This window comes from Trachypithecus francoisi, unplaced genomic scaffold, assembly GCF_009764315.1.
Source record: "Trachypithecus francoisi isolate TF-2019V2 unplaced genomic scaffold, Tfra_2.0 Lachesis_group13, whole genome shotgun sequence".
In the NCBI taxonomy this organism is placed as follows: Eukaryota; Metazoa; Chordata; class Mammalia; order Primates; family Cercopithecidae; genus Trachypithecus; species Trachypithecus francoisi.
Window position 1 is genome coordinate 69671531 of NW_022681458.1, and position 25513 is coordinate 69697043.

General features: G+C 41.2%; 1 protein-coding gene and 1 long non-coding RNA gene across 10 annotated transcripts in view; one reads left to right on the top strand and one right to left on the bottom strand.

The window, feature by feature from the left end:
* PDK1 (pyruvate dehydrogenase kinase 1) overlaps positions 1–16410 on the bottom strand; it is an 84019-nt gene extending 67609 nt beyond the window's left edge. For 4 of the 7 annotated variants that reach the window (XR_004441702.1, XR_004441701.1, XR_004441703.1 and 1 more), the window contains exons 1-8: positions 16045–16410; positions 13558–13699; positions 10122–10193; positions 7727–7911; positions 7344–7439; positions 5556–5633; positions 3678–3754; positions 1661–1759 (exon numbers count right to left, since the gene is read on the bottom strand). Coding sequence is in view for 4 of the 7 variants with exons in the window: in XM_033231118.1 (XP_033087009.1) it covers positions 1661–1759; positions 3678–3754; positions 5556–5633; positions 7344–7439; positions 7727–7911; positions 10122–10193; positions 13558–13699; positions 16045–16240 (945 nt within the window). In the remaining 3 variants the exon portion in view is untranslated. Of the gene's footprint in view, positions 1–1660; positions 1760–3677; positions 3755–5555; positions 5634–7343; positions 7440–7726; positions 7912–10121; positions 10194–13557; positions 13700–15615; positions 15746–16044 lie in introns of those variants that run through there. The other 3 variants (XM_033231123.1, XM_033231122.1, XM_033231121.1) reach the window with 3 other exon arrangements.
* Positions 16160–25513, top strand: part of LOC117094855 — a 43748-nt gene continuing 34394 nt past the window's right edge. For 2 of the 3 annotated variants that reach the window (XR_004441706.1, XR_004441705.1), the window contains exon 1: positions 16172–16302. This is a non-coding gene — a long non-coding RNA (uncharacterized LOC117094855). Of the gene's footprint in view, positions 16303–16671; positions 16825–25513 lie in introns of all 3 variants that reach the window. The other variant, XR_004441707.1, reaches the window with a different exon arrangement.

The window sequence follows — 25513 nt, forward strand, 5'->3', positions numbered from 1 at the left end:
GTCTTAAATGCCTGACCTCAGGCAATCTGCCCGCCTTGGCCTCCCAAAGTGCCGGGATTACACGCATGAGCCGCTGTGCCTGACGGAGTACTGGATTTTTTCTTAGGACTGTTGAAAATGTTCTAGAATGAGACAGCGGCAATACTTGAATAACCTTATGAATGTCACTGAATTGTACCTTTTAAAAAAAGGAACAATGGATGCCTTCAAACTTTTGCAAGATGATTATTCTCAACTTTGAATTTCATATACAAACTTAAATATTGGGATAATAGTATAGGGAAAGTGGCCCTTGGGCTAGGGGAGGGGAGCAGGTGCTCTATCAAAGAGAGCTAACTCCTCAACTACTATAACAGAAAGGTAATATTTACTGTTTAAAATGTAAACATTAGGCCAGGCGCAGTAGCTCATGCCTGTAATCCCAGCACTTTGGGTGGCTGAGGCAGGAGGACAACTCAAGGTCAGGAGTTCGAGACCAGCCTGGCCAATGTGGTGAAACCCCATCTCTACTAAAAAACAAAAAATTAGCTAGGCGTGGTGGCGGATGCCTGTTATCCCAGCTACTTGGGAGGCTGAGGCAGGAGAATCGCTTGAACCCGGGAGGCAAAGGTTGCAGTGGGCCAAGATCATACTACTGCATTCCACCCTGGGTGACAGAGCGAGACTCCATCTTGAAAAAAGAAAGACTAGGAATCTCTGAGTAACTTGGAGTAATGAGGCCCACAAAGGGCCAGGAACTGACACATTTGATTTTTTATAGTCTCTGCATTTATTACTTTAATATAAATTTTTAGTGATTATTAAAACAGAAAAACACTATCATACTCTTAAGAAACTAGTGCCAGGCACAGTGGCTCACACCTGTAATACTAGTGCTTTGGGAGGCCAAGGTGGGAGGATCACTTGAGACCAGGGGTTTTGAGATCAGCCTGGGCAACAGTAAGACCTAGTCTCTACCCCCCAAAATTACTTTAATTAGCCAGGCTTGCATGCCTGCAGCCTGCAGTCCCAGTTACTCTGGAAGCTATGGGAGGAGGATCGCTTGAGCCCAGGAGTTCCAGGTCACAGTGAGCAATGATCATACCACTGCACTCCAGCCTGAGTGACAGAAAACAATTTTTAATAAAATTTAAAAGAAGAAACTGAGCCACCTGAACAACGTAATAGAAAAGGTCTAGTCCTGGGGACAGAAGACTGGATATCATGTCCCATGGTATTAATGCCCTGTGTGATCCTGAGCTAATCACCATGTCTTAGTCACCCACCTGTGAGTGAGGATAAAATTACCTGCATTATGAGAATCAAATGAAACAACCTAGATTAAAAAGCATCGTTTTAAAATGTTTAAATTATATATTAAATACTATTGCCATAATACTGCAACTATCCAAATATTTTAGATCTTATCAAAGAGATATTCATGATAAATTGTCTATCTCCAAGATTTATTTTAACTTGAATCACCTGGACGGGGAACCAGACTAGAAAAGATTCAAGGAGTAACTATAATCCACCAGTTCAATGAAGCAATGTGCTTATTATCTATTACAGACAAGATTCTTTTCCACTGAGAGATTATGTCTTTTAAAAATTACGTGTATGGTTACCTTTGCATGTCTGTACATCAATTACAAAAAAAAAAACCACCAAACACATTTACCTTCACAGTCAAATCCTCATTACCCAGCGTGACATGAACTTGAATAGGGGGGTAAACACCTCTGTTGGCATGGTGTTCCATAGTGGCTCTCATTGCGTTCTGAAACACATTAGGGTTGTATTAAAAATACAGCTTTTTAGAAAGGGCAAAGTATAATTTTCAAGTACATATGCACTATTTGAAGTTTTTAAATTTGATGAAAATATGCCAAAGAACCACAATTCTTATAACCACATTTAAAGTTTTTTTTTTTTAATGGAGTCAATTTGGGGGGGGGATCTAAAGGATATTCTGACCTAAAGATTCCAACTAAATTCTGCATATTTTCCAAAGTCAGACTTCAAAACACTTTAAACTAGTTACATTAAAGTAGAAAACTCTATTCAAACACTTTTATAATTTTAGTAAATGATGGGCAAAACATTTTTGAAAATGTAGTTTCAGCTCTATTTTCAGAACTATTTAAAAAACTGTCAAAAATTTCTTTAAAGGAAAATAATTTTTTTTCATATAGTAGTAAGAGCGATGGTCGTATTTGATGAAGCAATGAATCCCTTTATCTCTAGCTTGAAATTAAGGGTACTCACACTGTAAAGCTGCTTTGACTACTTTCTAAAGGAAATAGGGTACACAGTGCCAACATATCAGAAGCCTTGAACAATATCATGACATTCAGCATTGCAGTAGAAAATGATACAAACTAGATGTAACTAAAAAAGCATCTGAATTTGGCAGTAAGTGTGTGTGGCCCTGGCACAGTAATTGCGATTGAGTCCCCTTATGGAGGAGATTCCATCATTTCCATCAAAGGCAGTTTAAGATTAGGTTTCAGGTGAAAGCCATTATTACTGACATTATGTACAATATGTAATATTATATGGAATGCCTCAATCATTGGGCACAAGATCTTTATGCCACTGGAATTTCAAGGAAAAAATTCATGTTAATACTTTAAGTGCCCATCACTACTTGTTTAACAACTTGGATAAAAAGATTTTGGGGCTAGGTGCAGTGGTTTATGCCTGTAATCTCAACACTGGGAATCCAAGGCACGACTGCTTGAGGCCAGGAGTTCAAGGGCAGCCTGGGTAACAGAGTGAGACCTCAATGCTACAAAAAATAAAATAAATATTTTTGAAAAGATTTTGTAAGGTATTAAATACATTTTTGCTGTCTTAAAGAACATTTTGGTGGTGTTCTAAGACATTCGGTCAGTTTTTCTGTGTTTCAGTGCACTTTTCCTTTACATTATCAGATTGACAGCCACCCCCTCTCTCTTCTAGTTTGCTGCTGGCTGATGAAACAGAACTAAAGAGAGACTACAAGCTTCTGATGGAGGGCAACCGTTTTCACCCACCAGGACCTGTGCCCCTCACTCCTCACCCATTTTCCTGTCAACCAGCAAGTATCACGGGCGGGGAAAAAAGATACTCTCAATATTACTAGCATAATTTGTTTTCAAAATTTGTTGTAAAGAGCAAAGATAACAGCAGAAACTCTGTAAGTCAATATAAATGACCTCCCTCTCCCAAGAAAAGCCAGACCAAAAAAAGAATTCTGGTCCTCTGAGGGCAGCAAGTTGAGAATCACTCGTCTAAATATTGTTTAAAAATGTAAAGATAACTTTATTGAACATCTATATGTAATATGTTGCCACTGTACTGGACACTTAGTATGTTATTCCCAATTGTCATAAACAATCCTGGACAGTATTTTTGTTTTACAGAAAAGGAAACTGAGGCTCAGAGAGGTTGAGTGACTTGCCCACGGTCACACACATATTAAGTGCCATAATTGGGATTCAAACCCAGGTCTTTCTGACTCCATAGTCTGAGCTCACTACCACATGAAGGTGTCTCCCTGTGTTGATAAAAGGCTGATCTCCAGCAATGTGATATGATACTGACATGAAATGGCACTTCTTAATAGGAGAACCTAGTAGAATATTTGGCTTTCAGAGCAGATTCCTAACCTCAGGAAAGTACTGGTAAAGGTTATGTAATACTATTTTACGAACCTTGAAAAGTTCAAACACCATGTGATAGAGATGGGATGGTACATAAACCACTTGTATTGGCTGTCCTGGTGATTTTGCTACAGAGCAGAAGAGAAAAATATGAAAGTACAGAGAGATGTGCTTTAAAGCATTTTTAAGAATAAACGGTGTAGTGATGAAAAGAAAACATTAACTACGGAGGACAGTATAATCTGGGAGAGAACTGCCACACCATTTCTTCAATGTATTAGTGTTTGAACCCATACCCACAAGTATTTACAACTCACGATGACAAGAGCCCTGTGGTCACTTCTCAGAATCTTGTGTAACAAGCGAACCAACCCATGCAACCATTTTTCTCTAGGATGGTAAAGTCTTTTTAAAGATCGCTCAACTGTTGGGTAGGAATTTTACTTTCCAAATAGAGAAGTGTTAAAGTCCATAAATTCCACAGTCCAATTCACATGCATATATTCTTCTTTTTTTTTTTTTTTTGAGACAGAGTCTTGCTCTGTCGCCCAGCCTGGAGTGCAGTGGCGCAATCTCAGCTCACTGCAACCTCTGCCTCCCGGGTTCAAGCAATTCTCCTACCTCAGCCTCCCGAATAGCTGGGATTACAGGCACCCACCACCACGCCTGGCTGATTTTTCTATTTTTAGTAGAGATGGGGTTTCACCATATTGGCCCAGGCTTGTCTCAAATTCTTGACCTTGTGAGCCGCCCTCCTCGGCTTCCCAAAGTGCTGGGATTACAGACGTGAGCCACCGCGCCCAGCCCATACATTCTTTAAGTCATTTTCAAAATGTTTCACCTGGGCGGAATATTGTTTGTTTCAGGCATTTCAATGGATATAAAGCTAAATAAAAAAATATGAGCTAGCATCAATTTCTCGAGACAGTAATTAATTCTACATTTAAACACTTAACAGGAGCCCCACTGGGGGTGGTGACAGGGGTGTGTGTAAAACAGACATTTAGTAGAACAAATGATTAAGACTCATGATATCTTAGAATTCTAATTCAACCAATAAATCAGACCTTCCTCTGAATAAACTCCCCCTTGGGAACAAGAATGGGACATCTGGAAATTGCTCACAGCAGTTCAGGTTTGCAAACTATCACTTGTACATTGTGATTGTTATTTACCAAATGCTATGCTACCATCATGGCTCAAAAGAGATAATATGGCTTTAGAAAACCACCAGGCATTGCTATTTTCAATTGCATAACTTCACTGCTCTCTCACTCTAAGGTCCAGAATACAGCTCAGTAAAAGCCTATTTCATTTTATTCTTTCCACCACACCTTCTTGAAGTGTCATCCTAGGAAATGTTTTTCTCTATCAAACTACCATGCCTTCAGGAAAAAGAGACTCATCAATCCCCCTTCAAGGCATCCAAACCCTTTTTATCTAAAAGGCACTCATCAGGGTAAAAAGAAAACCATCAGAGACAAACACATTCTCAAATAGATGAGTATCTTTCTTTCCTCTTTTACAACCCCAGTCTTTCTATGTCCTCAACAACAGAAAATTATTTATAACTCAGGAAGTAGAAAAAGGGTAAGTCTTACATTATTGAAGTGCATGTAAAAGTCAAATGTAACTTTCTTGGCATCATTTTTTTCTATGACTAAACAGAAAATAAAAAATAAGCAAAGAATCAAAGTTATCAATTAAAAATAAAGAAAATGAGGCACAATAAGCCAAATTTTTTCATTAAGAATCTGACTACATTACATATATATTTATAGATACACTTTTTACATGATTACTATCCTTTAGCCTTCATATCCAATGAATTTGATGAAAAAGTCATCTTCCATTAAAACATTTAAATTCTTATCCCTTATCAAGTAATCAAAGCACTAATCACTGAGAAAAAGACAACATCAGGCTTACCATTTAGTTCTCCAAGTTCTAGTTCGGGAGAGTTAATATAATACAAATCACACAGACGCCTAGCATTTTCATAGCCATCTAGTGCGAATCAAAACAAAACAAAAAAGGATTTAATAAATATACTTCCCTTTCATGCATTAAGATGGCAATAGTATTGACAAATGAAAGTCTTAAACTCTCTATAGAAGAAAATATACTTTGATAGTTTAGGGAAAGTCTCTGCTTTTTTTTTTTTGGTGGAGACATGGTCTTGCTATATTGCTCAGGTTTGTCTCCAGCTCCTGGGCTCAAGGCCCCCAACCAGGTAAAGTCTTTCTTTTTTTTTTTTTTTTTGAGACAGAGTCTCAGTCAACCAGGCTGGAGTGTAGTGGCGCTATCTCAGCTCAGTGCAGCCTCCACCTCCCCGGTTCAAGTGATTCTCCTGCCTCAGCCTCCCAAGTAGCTGGGACTACAAAGGCATGTGTCACCACACCCAGGTAATTTCTGAATTTTCAGTACAGGTGGGGTTTCACCATGTTGGCCAGGCTGGTCTCGAACTTCTGACCTCAGGTGACCCACCCGCCTCAGCCTCCCAAAGTGCTGGGATTATAGGCATAAGCCACTGCACCTGGCCCAGGGAAAGTCTAAGTGTGACATGACAAAGCTGAATAGCCATAAACAATAAATGACAAATATAACTAAAAAAAGTAAATGTGTATATACTAAAAAGACACCAACGACAATGCAAAAAAGAAACATAACAGGTTGAAGAAAATATTTCCTATCTATATAACAAAACTTAAGAGTTGGTTAGGAAATACTCTTATCCATTGTTTGATACCTTTTTAGAGATACCAAAATTTTATATGCATTTAAATGTTTTTAATTCTAGGAATCTTACCCTCTAAAATACTAGCAAAAGTAAGCATGTATTTAAGGATGTTCACAGCAGAACTGCTAGTATTGGTGGTAACAAAAAAATTAAAACAACCTAAGTGTACGCCAACAGGCAAATGAATTAATACATACTGATACATTCCATAAAGCCATTCAAAACCTTGGGGTATATCCAGATGTACTGAACAGCAAGATGTCTGCAAACTTGTAGAAAAATCACAGAGCACCTCATTTTCTAAAAACAACAATGTAAGGCCAATATCAATTGTGTATGTGTACAAGTGGTATAAATAGAAAAAAGTGTGAAACGATTCAAACCAACCTGTTATGAATTACTGCTCACAGTGTAAGAAATTAGAAACAGGGGAGCAGAGGCTTGAAATCTTTTTTAAGTGAAAGATACCCTCAGCTGGGCTCAGTGGCTCATGCCTGTAATCTCAGCTCTTCGGGAAGCCGAGGCAGGCAGGAGTTCCAGACCAGCCTGGCCAACATGGTAAAACCCTGTCTGCACTAAAGATACAAAAATTAGCCAGGCGTAATGTTGAGCATCTGTAACTCCAGCTACTGGGGAGGCTGAGGCAAGACAATCGCTTGAACTCAGGAGGCAGAGGCTACAGTGAGCTGAGATCGCACCACTGCACTCCAGCCTGGGCAACAGAGTGAGACTGTCTCAAACAAAACAAAACAAAAAAGATATCCTCTATGGTATCACCAAACTTTGCCTATCTATAATTCTATCAATAAAATAGTCATCCTATACATAATGCACAAATAATACTATAAGGTTATTTTCAAACCCATGCATTTGTGCCTACCATTTTATCTCATGATACAATTAGTTGTTTAATAGTAAGAAATAATAGTAACTTTGATTTTTGTATCTTTTTTGCAAGGAGAAATGTCAGTATTTACCTTTAATAACTTCAACTACATTGCAGTTTGGATTTATGCTTCCAATGTGTTTTCGATGAGACGGACTTCCTTTGCCTTTTCCCCCAAACAATAAAGCTATCCAAAAAGACAAAACCAACAAAATAAGCTAAACTACCTAATGCTCTTTTCCAAATCTGAATAGTGTTTAAATTGTACCAAACAGTAGAACAAATATTTGCCTTTAGGATAAACACAGTATTTTACATTCAATAAAAATACCTTTCTTGATGGCAGTCTATTTACTTCTCTTAATTAGCCAAAAGGTAAAACTAAATTTTCTACCTAAACAGAAGTTTCCTAAATACATTTAAAATATGCCAACACATCTCATTTAGCTGCTTCTCTTGACTCAGGACACTTACAGTGCTGATTGAGTAACATTCTAATTGAAATGCGACTCATGTAGAATCGATCCAAAAAGTACTGAACATTCTGGCTGGTGACAGGATCCACCCCAAAGCTCTCCTTGTATTCAATCACACCCTGGGCCATTGTGGGAATGACATCATTGTGTCGGTTTCTGATCCGTATCACAGTATCTGTAAAGCTAAACAAACCCATCTGTCAAAACAGCTAAATATTTTGACAAGTAAACTTAATACAAAAATATAAGTTTAACAACTATGCTAGACAAAAATCCCTAATTTACTAAAAGGAAAATCAGTTCATGTTTTCCTATACTTATTTAAATGTATTTCAAATCATCAAATATACCAAATCTATGGAAGTATAACGACCTCCAAATAAAATAACGACCAAAATAAAACTTTCAAAATGTAATTATTTTCTTGGTTTCCTAAGAGTAAGGCTGTGACAAAACATAATCCTAAAAATGTTAATGGCTTTAACTGCTATCAACTAAGGTCATCTGAGCACTTGCTAAAAGGATGGTATTCCAGAGATATTCTGCATAGGAGAAGACAAAGCACTTGCCTCTAGGGAACACCTGCTCTGCTCTGCAAGGAATCAAGATGAATGAGCCAATAAAGCCTGCCTGTTTTAGAACTATTCCCTAGGGTTCAAAGAGAGAAGGAAACACTTAGGACAGAAAAACAGAAAAAGAATTCTCATTTCATTTATCCTATGAGTTTATAAAATGCGAGAGGAAAAGTCAACAATTATATTAAAAGACAAATCTTCAAATCATCTAGTAGACTTCCCATTTCTGTCACTTAGAAGACATTGCATGGTTAAAGAACTAAATAAAAGATAAAAGAGAAAAGAAATCTTTTTTTCTTTTTCTGAGATGGAGTTTCGCTCTTTTTCCCCAGGCTGGAGTGAATCACGCAATCTTGGCTCACTGCAACCTCCGCCTCCCAAGTTCAAGCGATTCTACTGCCTCAGCCTTCCTCAGTAGCTGAGATTACGGGCATGCACCACCACGCTTGGCTAATTTTGTATTTTTAGTAGAGATGGGGTTCCTCCATGTTGGTCAGGCCAGTCTCGAACTCCCGACCTCAGACGATCTGCCCACCTCGGCCTCCCAAAGTGCTGGGATTACCAGCATAAGCCACTGTGCCAGGCCCAAGAAGTCTTAATTATGCAGTAACAAAACCAATGTTCTAACATAACCCATCTGAATTTACACTTCCAAATGAGTGCTTTCCTATTCAAAGTCATCATCCTGAGTACTATTAACTTATTCCAATGATGTTTCCACTGCTTAAAACATTTTTGGAATTCCTAGTTAGTAATAAGCTTCAAAACAAGACTGTTAAACCAAAATACAAACAACAAAACTCTTCTAGTTATTCCTTTATTTTTTTTTCTTATAAGAAACACAAATCTGTATTATTCTGCTTGACTACTTATTTTCCACAGCTCTGAACAACTGTTTTCAGAAGGCTCTATAGCATGTTTACTTCTAAAGTAAGGCTGCTTGGATTGTACCATGTGCTAACTATGTAACCTTAAGCTACATGACCTCTTTGTGCACAAACAGCATTATTTCAATGAATTGTTTTAAAGATTAAAAAACATCATTCATGTAAAGTCTGCTCAATACCTAAGCAAGGAGTAAACTCTTGCTGAACGTTATTTTCAGATTAAAATCATGTTTAAAAAAATGAAGTGTTACTGTTCCCTTTAAAGACAGTCCAAAAAACATGTGTAACTAACTGAGGACAAGAGATGGTCATTACATTGCCGGTGCCCTTCACTGCAGTAAGCAGGTAGCTGCATAAGGCAAATACTTTGGTCTACCAATTCCGGTATATGGGTTATTAAACTTGTCATATTACTTACATCATCTTACAGGCCATAGAGAATAAACTAGAAACCTGCAACCATGTTTTATAGGCCTTCTATGTTTTAAAAAATGTTTTAATTAGCTGCCAATCTTTCAAAAGCAAGAGATTTTACATTACAAATCTAGACTTGTAGCTTTCCTTTAAAATCAGAAAACAATCAGATGATATGGGCAGTATTTTAACATGGCAAAGATCAGCTGGGGCTGAAGGTGGCTGTCCATTAGAAAGAGCATGCACCCTTCAGGTTAACAGTCCAACTGCCACTGAGGCCACACCTACATTTCCATTGATCATCACACCCGAACTTTGTCTTTTGTTAAAGAGGACCGCAAAGCATTTCTTATGCCTAGTCAAATTTTATAATGATTAGGTAATTTGTCCTGCCTGTATGGGCTGCTATAGTCACATATATCACATGTTGTAAAGTAGCAGAAACCTAAAAGTTAATCAATTTCCCCAAAATGACCTAATAATAGGTTTAAGAATAGGGTCAAAATAGTGAACTTACTCATAAACAGCTTTAGCATCCTCAGCACTTTTGTCCTTAAAATCTAGAAGCTCCTGAAGACTCTGGATATACCTAAAATGCAGATCAACAGGATAAGTTCATTCTTTTATATTCTGAAAGTTCAATATCATGAAACTTAGCTCAATAGCTATTTTTGGCATTTTATATTTTTTAATTTAGAGTACTGCTATAAATTATGGTTGAAGTAGAATTTTTACACCCATGCACATTCTAGCAAAGTGCTGGGAACAAATAGTAGAAGGTACATATTTTCTCCTAAAAGCATAGGTCAAGTTTAAGAATTTTAAGATTTTCTATTCTAAGTTCTACAGCCTAAAATGGCTTTTAATGTTTTTTTTTTAATTTACCACTGTACATTACAGTATACACACTGATTATGCTGAGATCTGACTCTGTCACCAATAACTATGTGATCTTGGGCAAATGACTTAATTTGTCTTATTATCGGTAAAAGGAGGACAGCCTCTCTTGCTCTGAGACTCTATCTTAAATATCTATGCTTTAAAACCTTCATTTTACATGTTTATGTCCAACTAACAAGTATTTATTAATAGCCTATAATCTACTATATGGTTCTTTTAAACTGAACAAAAAATACAAAAGTCATAAAAATGTAGATTTTAAATTCATCTAATAATTCAAGGTATCAAAGCATCTGTTAAGAAATGAGCAAAATAAAGAAGGCCAAATGAGTTTCTGATGGTCTTGCAGGCAAGTACAATGGCACTGCCAGGCCAGAGCTAAAAATAACTTGCTATTACTGAATTACTTTCTTTGACAGTGTAAGGGAACTATTAGCTGTAAGCACTTAATCTGCAACTGCCCTAACTTAACAGGCATCTAGGAGCAATGAAAGTGCTTTAAAAACCTGTAATTCCATCTGTTGGTTTGGAAAGCTGTTTCTGACAAGCAGTATGTCTTAATGCATTCCAAAGTTAAGGGATTCCGATAGCAGCTGCTGCTTTGCTTTAACCCTTAATTTCCTCTTAATTGGTAAGAACAACTACGCTCTCCATCCAAGAGATAGCTGAGTACCTACATCAGATACCGATCAGACTTCATGACTGATAAGCTTCAAAAAGCAGCATATTCTACTTCTAATGAAGAATTTTTTAAAAACAGGAAAAATCTTCCATGGAATATTATATTTTCTCCTTTATATCCCATCATAATTCCTAAACAAATGCTTCCCATTTAATCCACACTTATAACTATTCCATACTTGGACTAGATAGCATCTGATTATCATATATATAGCAATCATACTTCTTTTGTTTTTTTTAATCGAGATTAGATCAACTTCTCCCATACACTATAATACCTACAAAAAGAAAACTTGAATCTCCATGAATCATAACTGGGAAATGCCCTGCAGCTAAACTTCTTCCATTTAAGACTTAACTCTGGGCAGCTCATTTATTTGAAGTGTATAGTGCTTAAAAGAACAACACTTAAAGCAGTAACATTAACAAAGGCTGTATACAGGTGGCTCCATGAGTGTATACCCTTAATATCTCTACTCATCTTTGGGAATAGATCACACTTTTTCTACACAATTCCAAAAACTTCTAATTGTTTCAAAACAGAAAAATAAACATTTTAACTTTTGTAATGTATAAAAAGATACCCTTCAATAAATACAGTTTATTAAAAATACATATACCCTTTCATATATTTCATTGTTCTGATTATAAAATAGTATAGCAGAGATGGACAAATGGGGGTTTGAATCCCAACTCCACTATCAATGGTACTGCCTTATGCAAAAGATTTAACCTTTATGTGCCTCAGCATCCTCATCTGTAAAACAGAGTTAACCTGCCAGGTGCAGACTCATGTCTGTATTCCCAACACTTTGGGACGCCAAGGTCAGAGGACTGCTTGAGCCCAGGAGTTCACAACCTGTCTGGGCAAAAAAGTGAGACCCCATCTCTACAAAAAATAAAAGAATTCGTCAGGTATGGTGGCGCATGGCTGTGGTCCCAGCTGCTTGGGAGGCTAAGGCTGTAGGATCTCTTGAGCCCAGGAGGTCAAGACTGCAGTGAGCCACGATCAAACTACTGCACTCTAGCCTGGGTGACGGAGACCCTGTCTCTAAAAAGAAAATAAATTCATTTTAAAAATAATAAACAGGCTGGGCACAATGGCTCATGCCCACAATCCCTGCACTTTGAGAGGCCCAGGTGGGCAAATCCCTTGAACTCCGGAGTATGAGGCCAGTCTAGGCAACATGGAAAAACCCCATCTCCGCTAAAAAATACAAAAATTAGCTGGGCGTGGCACGGGCTTGTGGTTTCAGCTACTCAGGAGGCTGAGGTGGGAGGATCACCTGAGCCAGGGAGGTGGAGGTTGCAGTGAACTGAGCTGTGATCGCCACTGCACTCCAACCTGGGTGACAGAGTAAGAGTAAGAACCTGTCTCAAAAAAATAAGCAAACAGGCTAGGAGTGGTGGCTCACGCCTGTAATCCCAGCACTTTGGGAAGCCGAGGTGGGAGGATCACCTGAGGTCAGGAGTTTGAGACCAGCCTGGCCAACATGGTGAAACCTCTGTCTCTACTAAAAATACAAACATTAGCCGGGTGTGGTAGCAGGTGCCTGTATCCAGCTCCTCTGGAGGCTGAGGCAGGAGAATCGCTTGAACCCAGGAGGCAGAGGTTGCAGTGAGCCAAGATCATGCACTCCAGCCTCGGTGACAGAGGAAGACTCCATTTAAAAAAAAATACATAAATAAATAAAAATAACAACAATGAATAAAATGGACTCATACCTACTGTGCAAGGTTGTTAATTAAAGGCAATATACATAAATACCTAGTCATCAACAAATTGTAGACATTTTTCTCATAATATCCTTGCAGATATACTAACATAAATCCTAAATTTAGCATCTGTATTTCAGTGCAGTTCTGATTGGTTTTCTCAAAATCAAGGAGTTGTAGAGTCCAGGATTCAGGGCACAAGCCCAAATACATTGCCCCCACCTGCCCCCAGCCAAAAAAAGGAGAATACTGCTACTACCTCAAGATTCTGGCCAGGCAAGGTGGCTCATGCCTGTAATCCCAATACTTTGGGAGGCCAAGGCAGGTGGATCACGAGGTCAGGAGATCGAGATCATCCTGGCCAACATGGTGAAACCCTGTCTCTAGTAAAAATACAAAAATTAGTTGGGCATGTTGGCACATGCCTGTAATCCCAGTTACTCGGGAGGCTGAGGCAGGAGAATTGCCTGAACCAGTGAGTTGGAGGTTGCAGTGAGCTGAGATTGCGCCACTGCACTCCAGCCTGGCTTAAGAGCAGGACTCCCTCTCAAAAAAAACAAAAAAAGATTCCACTGAAGAGTAAAAAAAGCACTTGCCGTAACCTTGAATAGAGTCCACAACTCCATCAAATTGCAAACACAAGATGAGAATCTTACCAGCTTTGTACCAATTGAACGGATGGTGTTCTGAGAAGATTATCTGGAAGGAGACTTATTTCTTTCATTATATTTGCCAGTCTGACAGGCAACTCTTGCCGCAGAAACATAAATGAGGTCTTTTCACAAGCATTCACTGATCCTGAAACCAAACATGATGGGTAAAGCAGTAAGTAAAAGCCATAAGGAAACCGAAGGCAAGAGGCAGGGAGAAATGAGAGGCAGTTACCTGGCAAGGCCAGAGGGGTAGAATCACCACGATGGGGCAGGGAATAGAAGGCAAAGATATCCCCGCCAGTGGGAGGTGTTGGATGAGATAACCCAGTCTCCAGAGTTATGACATTCCAATTACTGACATTCCAATGGCTCTGTACAGCAATTACGATAACCCTGTCTCCCTAACTTGCATCCTTATAGTGATGACCCATTTTAGAAGTTGGGTAAACTGAGCATTTCTGAGCAAGGCTTTATAAAATTAACAGCAGAACCTGGAAAAGTCTAGCCTGTACACCCTGTTGCTCCTATCATTTAGAAAATCTGTTTTCTAACTCTAGGTTTAAAAAGAGTTAATGTCTGTCTAAGAAACAGAAACTTTAAGGTGGTCTGAATGCAGTGGTATTTACGACTAATTGATTACGACCAGTTACAGATTTCTTTGTTCCTTCTCCACTCCCACTGCTTCAGTTGACTAGCCTTAAAAAAATAAATAAAAAACAGGGGGCCAGGCACAGTGGTTCATGCCTATAACCCCAGCACTTTGCGAGGCCGAGGCTTTAGGACTGTTTGAGCGCAGGGGTTCAAGACCAGCCTGGGCAACACAATGAGACCTCATATTTATAAAAAATAAAAAACAGCTGGGCGTGGTTGTGCTTGCCTGTAGTTCTAGCCTTGGGAGGCTCAGGCAAAAAAGTGAGGTTATAGTGAGCTATGATAGCACCACTGCACTCCAGCCTGGGTGACAGAGTAAAACCCTGTCTCAAACAAAAAGAAAAGAGGAAAATTTTGATGTTTGCATATGAAGATTCACTGATTCCATATAGAACCACAAATGCTAATTACCGTAAGCAAAGAGTAAGTGGAGTCCAGGTGTGGTGGCTCACACCTATAATCACTTTGGGAGGCCAAGCTGGGAGGATGGCTTGAGCCCAGGAGTTTGAGACCAGCCTGGACAACATAGCAAGACCCCATTTCTATTAAAAAAATACATATACACACACACACACACATATGGGAAAAAAGAGTAAGTGCAGAGGAAAGCTTTCAAGCAACAGAAAGCAAAAACCACCACTGCCTGTTAGCACCATCTTCAAGTAGGTCCTATTTAATTGTCTGGTTACTGGAAAGTCTCCTGACCCCTTCACTCCCATATCACGATCCCATATCACTTCCTAAGCAGAATCGTTGTAGAATGTCCTTTGGCAAACAGCTCCACTTAATATTAAACTAAAAGGTCTTATGATTCCAGTAATGTATTTTAAGCTTACTGTTCTTGCTGCTTTAGCAGAGAAAACGTTAGCAAAAACTAGATTGTCAATAGTAGAAATCAAGGTATTAAAGGAAAACAGCTTGTGACAGTTTCATGGCATACTTATGAATACCACCAAATTCGCCCCTTCGTCGAACTAGGGTCGTTTTAAAGTAAAAACAAAAACCTAAGGCTTTGACCCAAAAATTATGCCACTGTAAACCAGTTTTAAGACAAAGTTGTCAACCATGCAGGTATCATTCAATGCAGAAGTCACAATGCAGAAGATAACCTTTGTACTCAAATTTTATGAATTCATTAAGGTTTTCCCTTTTCCCCTCATTGCCTTTATAGGTAAATGGGAAGTAAAAGTTAAAATGCCTAACTATGCAATTCCTTCTGCAATCTGTTTAACAGCTTCTCGAGAAAACAAGGATAATCCGGTAAACTTCACAGCATCCTGTCCTCATGCACTCAACACGTGCTCAAGACTTACTTGCTGATGATGAAATGTGCTGTTGGTGCAAACAATTTTACGCCACTGGCAAGGAAAACATTCTAAGAAACCCTGGGCCAGTTACAACCTGCCTTACCTATCATCACGCCAATTCTATGCAAACATCATATGCAAAACTGGGCATTCATCATCACTGCGCGGAATCCAAAAGCGATTCTCGGGGGTGTCCACGCTCGGCCTCCCACGCGGGCGCGCCTCCTCGGAAGGGGCCTGGCCGAGCGCGCACCTGCACACGTGCGCCGGAAGGCGGGAGGTCATTCCGCGGCCCAGCTGGTTTGTTTTCAACAATACGATCAAAGCCACACGCCCACCGGTATTTACGCAGTCAGCCAGCGCCGGCACTCGAAGGGAGGAAGGAAGCACCTAAGGCGCTGGGGGCGGAAACACTGAGGAGGACTGCGCCTCAGGCGAGAGCTGGCCGGCGCCGACCGGGCCTGGGGCAGGGGCCGCAGCTCCCCCCACCCCGGGACCGCGCACAAAGGCCCGAAGTACGGGCCGCACTCACCGAAGTCCAGAAACTGCTTCATGGAGAGCGGGGACGGTGAGAAGCGCGCGTAGAAGTCCACCTGGCCCGGAACGCCGCGCTCGGACGCCGGGCCGGAGCCCGAGTCCGAGCTGAAGGTGCGGCTGGGGCCGGCGGCGCGCAGCCCCGGGCCCGGGCCTGCCAAGGCGGCTCCGCGAAGCAGCCGCGCCAGCCTCATGCCGAGCCCCGCTAGAGAAGCCAGAGCCCGGGCGCCACGTTTCCCCGCGCCTCTGCCGAGTGGTACGTGAGGGACGTGGCGGGCAGCAGGGGAGGGGAGCGGCTGTCACCGGCGTGGCCCCCACCCCTCTCGCCGGAGCCCGGCCCCCTGCGCCGCTGGGCGGGAGGTGGGCAGAGAAAAGGGGGTGGGCGCTCGCGGGGCCCGCCCCCTCGCCGGAGTCCAGCCCAGCCTCGCGGGGAAGGAGATGAGCGCGCGCCAGGCGGGCGCCCAGATCCCGCCCCGGCGGCGAGGTGTGTAGTTCGCGTGGCAGTCGTCACTGTACATGTCGGGTGACGGGACCGGGGACACTAAGAGGCGAGGCGGTGTGGAGCGTCCCCTTCCCGCGCCCTTTTGAAACAAATCCCACCTTCCTGCTTCCTCTGCTCTCCCAGTCTCAGCCAAAAGGCTCAAGGACAGGGAGGCCCTCCGCGTGCACACTCCGAGGTGTCCTGCTGTGAGCACGTTCTAAAAACGCTTCTCTGGGAAGCAAGCCACACGTTTTCCAGGGTCAGAGAGCTTCAGGAGTCCCCGCTTGCCAAACAGTGGTACGTAAATACGAATGCTGAACAGTGGGACATGTGGCCCTAAATAGTATCACCGAGACGGCGGCCCCAGGAGGAGAGACGTACATGCCTTGTACTGGCTGTTTGCCTTTGAGTGAGCTATTTAATCTCTCTGAGCCTCCATCTCTTTACAAAAGGAGCGTAATATCTGCTTCAGTTGCTCTGACATGGGTAGTAGAGCTATCTGTGTTAGCACAATGCCGGGGACATACCAGATAATAAATGGGATTTATTTTTACCATTATTGCTTTTTAAAATTATGTCCTTATTAAGATTTTATCAGAACCACTTACCTGTGTTTTCCCTGAAGCACATTTTACCAAAAGCTTGAGAGAAAACAACGGTTTTTGGCGGTTTTATAACTATTTGACGTATTCGAGTATCAGCAGTTCTTCTCCCACACTGACTGTAGGTTTTAGAAAGTGTAACGGGTACGTAGTTTTGTGAACCCCAAAAGTTTGAGACAAGTCTCAATTAATGTATAAAGTTTATCTTGGCAAAGTTGAGAACACGTGCGTCTCTATATGTAAGAAAGAAACAGAACAACTTGAAGCAGGGAGGAAGGCTTCCAGGTTATAGGTAGGTGAGAGACAAATGGTTGCAGTCTTGAGTTTCTGATAAGCCTTTCCAAAAGAGGCAATCAGATATGCATCTATCTCAGCAGAGGGATGACTTTGAATAGAATGGGAGGCAGGTTTGCCTTGAGCAGTTCCCAGCTTGAATTTTCCCTTTAGCTCAGTGATTTTGGGGCCCATGTTATTTTCCTTTCACATTTCGGTGAATCTTCATTCTCATTATGTTTTTCTGGACAATCACACGTGGATATGGTATGGGACATTATTCTTTTGGCCCTGACAGCTTTGTCAAACCTGGTATCAGTGTGCACATCTGGAGTTCCCATCTCTTTCTTGGCAAATTTCCAGGTATCTTTGCTGAGTGCCCGAGGGATACACTTCTTGAAGTCCATTTCAGTGGGATGTGCTAGGGAATGTTGATGGTGTCACCACCTCATTGGGGGCTGAATGGCTCCCTTCTGCTTCCCACCCTTCTTCTGCAGTGCCCAAGCTGGAATGAAGAAAACAATTTTAAGTTGAATATTACACATTCTTAAAATAATCCATCAAACACTTACACAGCTCTACTCCAGCTTCTCTGGTTGCCTTCTCCTTTCTTCTCTCCTTCCTTCTAGATTATTCCCTGAGCTCCAAAGTCTTGTCACTTTATCATGCACACCATTATTCAGCTTCCTCAATCCCTATTTGCAATTTTGCTGCTTTCTGCCTGAGCATGTCAAGATGCTCAGCTGTACATTAATTTATGTGAAAGCACAAAGGCCCAGCAGAAACTTTGAGACTATTTTAGCAAGATTTTTTCCCCCAGGAAGGAATCAACTGTTGTATAAAGTGCCTTTTCTTTTCTCCAAAGTATATTCACCATGCTTCAACCAATATATGGAGAATGTGCATATAAAAGCACATATTAAGTGGTGTCAACTTTTGCTTCTTAGTCAAAGACTTTGGGTCCAGAAACTGGAGAGAACTTTTGAGGACTTCAATAAAAGAGCTATATTTTCTGTTATGGTCTGAATGTGTCCCCTAAAATTCCTGTATTGAAACTTAATTATCAACGTGGTAGTATTAAGAGGTGGGGCCTTTCGGAGGGAATTAAGTCATGAGGGCAGAGCCTTATAAAAGGGCCTAAGGGGGTGAGTCTGTTCCTACCATCTCTTCTACCATGTGAGTGAAACTGCCTTTGAAAAATTAAAACAGTGAGAAAATTCTGACAGTGAAAGAGATCTGACCTAACCAACTCCACCTTGCTTCTCACTTCCAAGCTGCCCTTGTTTATTCATGAGCATAGGCCAAACTAACTTTGTGAGGAATTTAGTTTATATATTAACTTTGAAACAAAGATAACAACTCCTCCATGAAACAAACCCCCAGCTTTCCTGGGGACCAGAACACCTTTGTTAAACTGACAAATTAGGCAGGGCACAATGGCTCACGCCTGTAATCCCAGCACTTTGGGAGGCCAAAGTGGGAGGATTGCATAAGTCCAGGAGTTCGAGACCAGCCTGGGCAGCATAGACCTTGTCTCTACAAAAAATGAACAAAATTAGCTGGGCACGATGGCACGTGCCTGCTTCGTGGGGAGCGTCAGTTGGGCCCAGGAAGTGTAGTTTACAGTGAGCCAAGATCCTGCCACATCATTTCTGCCTGTATGACAGAGCGAGACCTTGTCTCAAAAAATAAGTAAACAAATTAGCTACAAGATTAGAAATTATAACTCAGGAGTCATGCAGTCAGAGTCCACAAGATCACTGACCTCCGCAATTGCTCCTATAGATAACATTGCTATTATAAAACCTAACGTTGGTGTTTGAGTTATTTTTCAAACCCTGAATTCCAATGGACCAGGTAGAACCACACAGATAAGTAAAATGACTCATCTGGTCTTGTGGCCCCCACCCAGAAACTGACTAAGCATAAGATGACAGCTTCGACTTCCTATAATTTTATTCCTGACCCAACCAATCAGCACTCCCCATTCTCTAACCTGCTGTCTGCCAAACTATCTTTAAAAAACCCTAGCCTCTGAATTTCTGGGAGGTTGATTTGAGTAGTAGTAAAACTCTCATCTTCCATTTAGCCAGCTCCACAGGCATTAAACTCTTTGTCTTGATAAATTGGCTCTATCTGGGCAGCAGGCAAGAAAAACCTATTGGGTGGTTACATGAAGATATATCAAGAAAGCCCTTACCAGACATTGAATTCTGGCACCTTGATCTTGAACTTCCCAGCCTCTAGAACTGTAAGAAAACTAATTTCTATTGCTTATAAATTACCCAGACTGAAATATTTTGTTACAGCACCACTAACAGACTAAGACACACATGTAGTATGATTATACTGTAAGCTTCTATAGAAAAATTTTTACGTAGCAGACATGGGCCAGCACCTGTAAATTCACTGAGAATTTATGATCCATGTTGGACTGATGTGACTGAAAGGAATGGAAAAAGCAATAGAAAACAAGTAAACTGTCACCTTGTTCCCAGTACCCTCTGGCTTCATGAGGTTCAGAAGACAAAAGTAAAGAAAAGTCATGATATTCCCCCCACACACACACCTTTCTTCAAGGCTATAATTTGTGTTCAGGCATGGCCACAGCTTCCTACCCTTGTCCAGTATCCCTAGAGATAGTACTAATTTTTCTCTGTTGCTGATTGGGTGTTCACCAGCCCTGGAGGTTTAATTCTGCCCACACTCCTGTAAATAGTCCCTTCATTAATTAATTTCCCTTTTGAGTGTGCTAGCATTTCCTGCCCTAGAACCCTTTTTGATATGCTGGAAAGATAATTTTCAAAAAAGGTGACATAATGACTATCACGCAGCTATAAAATGAACATGTGTAAAATTTTATTTAATACATTAATTAAACGAGGGAACCAGTGAAGATAGTATAGCCAGTTCAAAGGAGAAGTGAAAAAACAGGAATACAGAAAAATTTGCAAAGGCTGTAAAACTGGCTCTTTCCTTGGGAATCAGGGAGAGTTGCCCTTCTACCTGACAGAATTTATTTGCACATGTATAGGTAAGAATTAGTGTGTTGTTACCATTCATCTGCTATTTATAGGGTTGTAAAATAGCTCAAAGACAGTGAATCAGAATCAGATATCCTGAAAAGTTGTGCTCTAAACAATACGTAATATTCCACTGAAGCATAATTTTTCTCCATATACATTTGCCTTCTTTCTTTAAAGGGTACTTTGATTCAGGTAATTACTTGTGTAGTGATATGAGGGCATCCTATTCACCAGGATTTATTTAGCAAAAACATAGTTTTTATCTGGAGTAAGTGCTTTGAAATGCCGCTGGAGTGGAAGGAGAGATCTCAAGGGAAGGCTCAGAACAGCTTTACAGGAAGCTAGGAGAGGAATTCACTTTGTAGAGCAAAGGGGAAGGGGAGGAGGCAGAAGATTGCAAAGACTGTTCACAACGTGAGCACTCCTTGTAACCCAAACCTTCAGTAAAGTTTGCAAAAAGAGATTATTGGATACTGAACCTTTTATGTGTTGTGCTTTTGTGAAAATTGGAGGAAAGGATGATTTTTTTATGAGAGTTTGTGGCAATGGGGATAGACTTTGCACATGAAGAGTCTGAGTGGTGGTGGGGTGGGGGGGCCTATAAATGAGACTATGAGCCTCAAGAATTTACAGACATGGACAGGGAGAACTCTAGACTTTCACAAACTGAGACTGGTAATGTTAAAAGATAAATTTGGGCACATTAAAAGTTTTGAAAATGTATTTGTACTGTTGATTTAAAAAGAAGACTCAGACTCTGTAAAATATTTTAAGAGATTTATTCCGTGTCAAATGTGAGTGACCGAGGCCTGAGGCACAGTCTCAAGAGGTCCTGAAAACATGTGCCCAAGGTGGTTGAGTTATAGCTTGATTTTATACATTTTTAGGGGAACAGAAGTTGCAGGCACACATCACTCAGTACATGTAAAGTGTACACTGCTTTGGTCTGGAAAGGCAGGACAACTTTAAGACATAATATAGAGGGGTTGGGAAACTTGTGGCGGGTGGGGGCTTCCAGGTTATAGGGAGAGTCAAAGATTTTCTGACTAGCAGTTGGTTTAAAGAGTTAAGTTATTATCTCAAGACCTAGGATCAATTGAAAGGAGTGTCTGGGTTAAGACAAGGGGTTGTGGAGACCAAGGTTCTTATTACACAGATAAAGGCCCCACGTAGCAGGCTTCAGAGAGAACAGATGGTAAGTGTCTCTCATCAGACCTAAAAAGGTGTCAGACCTTAAAAGGAAAAACAGAAAGGGAAGGCGATCCTCTGCAGAATGTAGATTTTTCCCCAGAAGAGAGAGCTTTGCAGGGCCAGTTCAAAATATGTCAAAAAAATATGTTTTGGAGTAAAACACTTCAGTTTATTTCAGGACCTGCTATCTGTCATGTGATGTTACTGAGGAGTAAATTCTGATTTTTTTATCTTGCTCAAATTCCTATCTAAGAATTCTGGGGAGTCATGCCCTACAAACCATAAATTCTCATCAGATGGGTTTTATTTAACCTTGTATATGGAGACTTACATTTCAACCTGACTCTGGAATAATATTTATAAGACAAGGAAGAAAAGCAAAATATTTTACCCCAAAACATGTTTCTTTGCCATATCTTGAAATGGCCTTGCAAATCTGTCTTTTCTGGGGGAAAATTTACATCAGTAAAGAATCTCTATTAACATAGCTGGATCTTTTACTTCCAGGCCCTCCCAATCCTAAAAAGATTAACTTAAAGTCTGGCACCTTTTAAAGATCTGAATAGGAAATATTAGTCATCTATTGTCTCTGAGAGCAGCCACAATAAAACTTCAAAAGAACCTTGGTCTCCACAATCCTTTATCTTAACCTGAACATTTCCTTTCTATGATCTCAAGTCTTTAGATAAACTCCACCAATTGTAAATCAGAAAATGTTTAAATTTACCTGTAGCCTGGAAGCCTCCACTTTGAATTGTCCTACTTTTCAGGACTAAACCAATGTATTTCTTAAGTGTATTTGATTGATGTCTCATGCCTCCCTAAGACGTATAAAACCAAGCTGTGCCCCAATCACCTTGGGCACATGTTCTCAGGACCTCCTGAGGGCTGTGTCACGGGGCCACGGTCGCTCATATTTGGCTCAGAATAAATCTCTTCAAATACTTAACAGAGTGTGACTCTGCCTCGGCCTCCCAAAGTTCTGGGATTACAGGCATGAGCCACTGCACCCAACCTTGTAAATGTTTCTTATCAGACTTTAAAAAGGTGCCAGAGTTAGTTAATTCCCCTCTGAATCAGGGAAAGTACTTGGAAAGGGAATACGATTCTCTATAGAATGTAGATTTTCCCCACAAGAGACAGCTTTGCAGGCCCATTTCAAAATGTCAAGAAATATATGTTGGGATAAAATCTTTGGTTTCTTGCAGAGCCTGCTCCTTGTCGTGTTGGTATCTTATGCTACAAACAGTCTGTTTTGTCAGATGTGAAGTGTCTGTGTTAATGCTGATCAGCTGTACCTGAATTCCAGCAGGGAGGAGAGAATAATGAGACATGTCTGACCCCACCTTCCCATCATGGCCTGAACTAGTTTCTCAGGTTAACTTTGGAATGCTCTTGGCCAAAAGGAAGGGTCTATTCAGTTGGTTGGAGGGTTTAGAATGTTTATATTTTCTGAGACAGAGTCTCACTCTGTTGTCCAGGCTGGAGTGCAGTAGCATGATCTCAGCTCACTGCGACCTCCACCTCCTGGGTTGAAGTGATTCTCCGACCTCAGCCTCCCAAATAGCTGTGATTACAGGTGTGTGCCACCACACCCAGCTAATTTTTGTATTTTTAGTAGAGACGGGGTTTCACCCTGTTGGTCAGGCTGGGCTCGAACTACTGATCTCAAATGATTTGCCCACCTCAGCCTACCAAAGTGGTGGGATTACAGGCCTGAGCCACTGCCTCCAGCCAAATTTTATTTTTGGTTTACGAGGGAGAAGCTCATTGGCTGTACCAACTAAGGAGGGGCAGAATAACCAAATACTTACTTTAATTTGCTAATCATTTCAGAGATGCAATGGTGTTGACAGATTTTTATTTTGTATTTGCCAGGCCTCTTTCACACTCAAGCACAAAAAACTCAGTTCAAACTTCTTTAAATAACTGGAGGCTATTTTGTCTGACATTGATGCAGGATTTTTCTTGGTCACTTTGCCAGCTGGGGACCTCTAACTGGTGATGCCCCCACCGAGGCTTTGGTGGGGCACACTACCTGCCCCTAGGAGGTGGCCTGCCCACTCGACCCACCCAGGCTGTGCCCCAGCACACCTGTGTTACAGCTTGTACCCGCATACAGCGGTCCCTGAGTTCTTGTCCTGTGTCCAAGAAGAAAGCGCATACTCTGACAATTGAAGGGTGAGGAGGGCAGAGAAGAATTGTGTTGAGCGAGAGAACAGCTCTCAGTGGAGGCAGGACATGGGGATGGTCCCCCACCTGAAGTTGGGTGGTTTCTTTCCCAGTGTGGCTGAGTCCAGGGCTTTTACGGGCTCAGAATAGGGGAGTACATGCTGATTGGTTTGTGAGTATGCAAAAAAGGCTAAAACAAAGGCATGAATCAAAGGTGGGCATGACTGTAAAAAACCGATTAGGGAAGGGGTAGGTATATGTAAAGTAGGTGAAGGGTAGGGGTAAATCAGAGGAAAGCATGCCAAACTGGAAGACAGGTTCTTAATCTGGTTCGTGGATTTGACTTGTAGCTCAGTTCTCAGGCTTTAAATTGTCTTTGGCGTGAAGGTGGGGTTTCACCAGGTACCTGTCCCTGTCTGCCTAGGTGTTTTTCTGCCTCCTGCTATCCATTCCCCTCTCTGAGGAGGTACGTCTAACTGCCGTTAGAATAGGAATGAAGACTGATGTTAACTGCTTCCTGCTGACAGAGGGCGCTGTTTTGGGAAGACGGCAGTCAGATCTACCTCAGAGGCCTATTTAAGGGTCCCCAGTAAAAAAGGGAACCATTGTCCAAAGCTGTAGTTGCGTTACAGTTTGGAGTTTGATAGCCTGAGGGTGAGAAGAGACAGACTGGGGTATTAGAGGACATATGTCAGGCCAGGTGTGGTGGCTCATGCCTGTAATCCAAGCACTTTGGGAGCCCCAGGCAGGTGGATCATAAGGTCAGGCATTCGAGACCAGCCTGACCAACATGGTGAAACCCATCTCTACTAAAAATACAAAAAATTAGCTGGGCCTGGTGGTGTGTGCCTGTCATACCGGCTACTTGGGAGGCTGAGGCAGGAGAATTGCTTGAATCCAGGAGGCGGAGGTTGCAGTGAACTGAGATTATGCCATCGCGCTCCAGCCTGGGTGACAGAGCAAGATTCTATCTTGAAAAAAAAAAAAGAGGACATTTATCAAAACAAAACAAAAGAGAGGGGATGAGGGCAGCTCCAAAATCCTGAGGCTACTGACACACCCAGATAACTGTGGGCTATGGTTATGCCTGCTACGATTTGGGTGCATAGAGCTTAGCTTTGGTTAGCTCCTTTGGTCTTATTTTCCCAAAAACGAAACCGCTGGGTTATAGACACCCTATTTACTCCTATCACCTGGCAGGATTTACAGAATGATTGCCCAGAACTTAAAAACTGATCCAGATTTTTACATTACCCATCCCTTTTGTTTCTTCTGAGCTGCAGCCAGAGATCACTGGTTAGTTCACAGGAATAAGCAGGGTTAGTCTAAAATGCAGACCAAAATTTAAAAAACTAATTATGAGACTAGAATATATGACAAGTGTATGATAAGTTTTGAAACATAATTACTCTCTCTCCAGTCCTCATTTTTGTTAAATCATGATAGGACTGAATTGTTTGCAAAACAGAGTTTAGACTCATACTTGGCCTGATTATTTGCATGAAGTGCAGCAAGAATAATTATTTTCACATAGGCTTTTAAAAAGTGGCTTCGATGAAACCCTGTTCTCTAAGGAATCTCAGTTGAGACTTTTTAAAGCCAAGCCCAGCCATGGGTTTGTACTCTTAAATACCAGAGTTGGGTAGGTTTCTCTCTTTTTGAGGGCCCAAGATGACTTGGAGCTCCTAGCCCTGTTAGAAAATGACATTTCTAACTCAACAA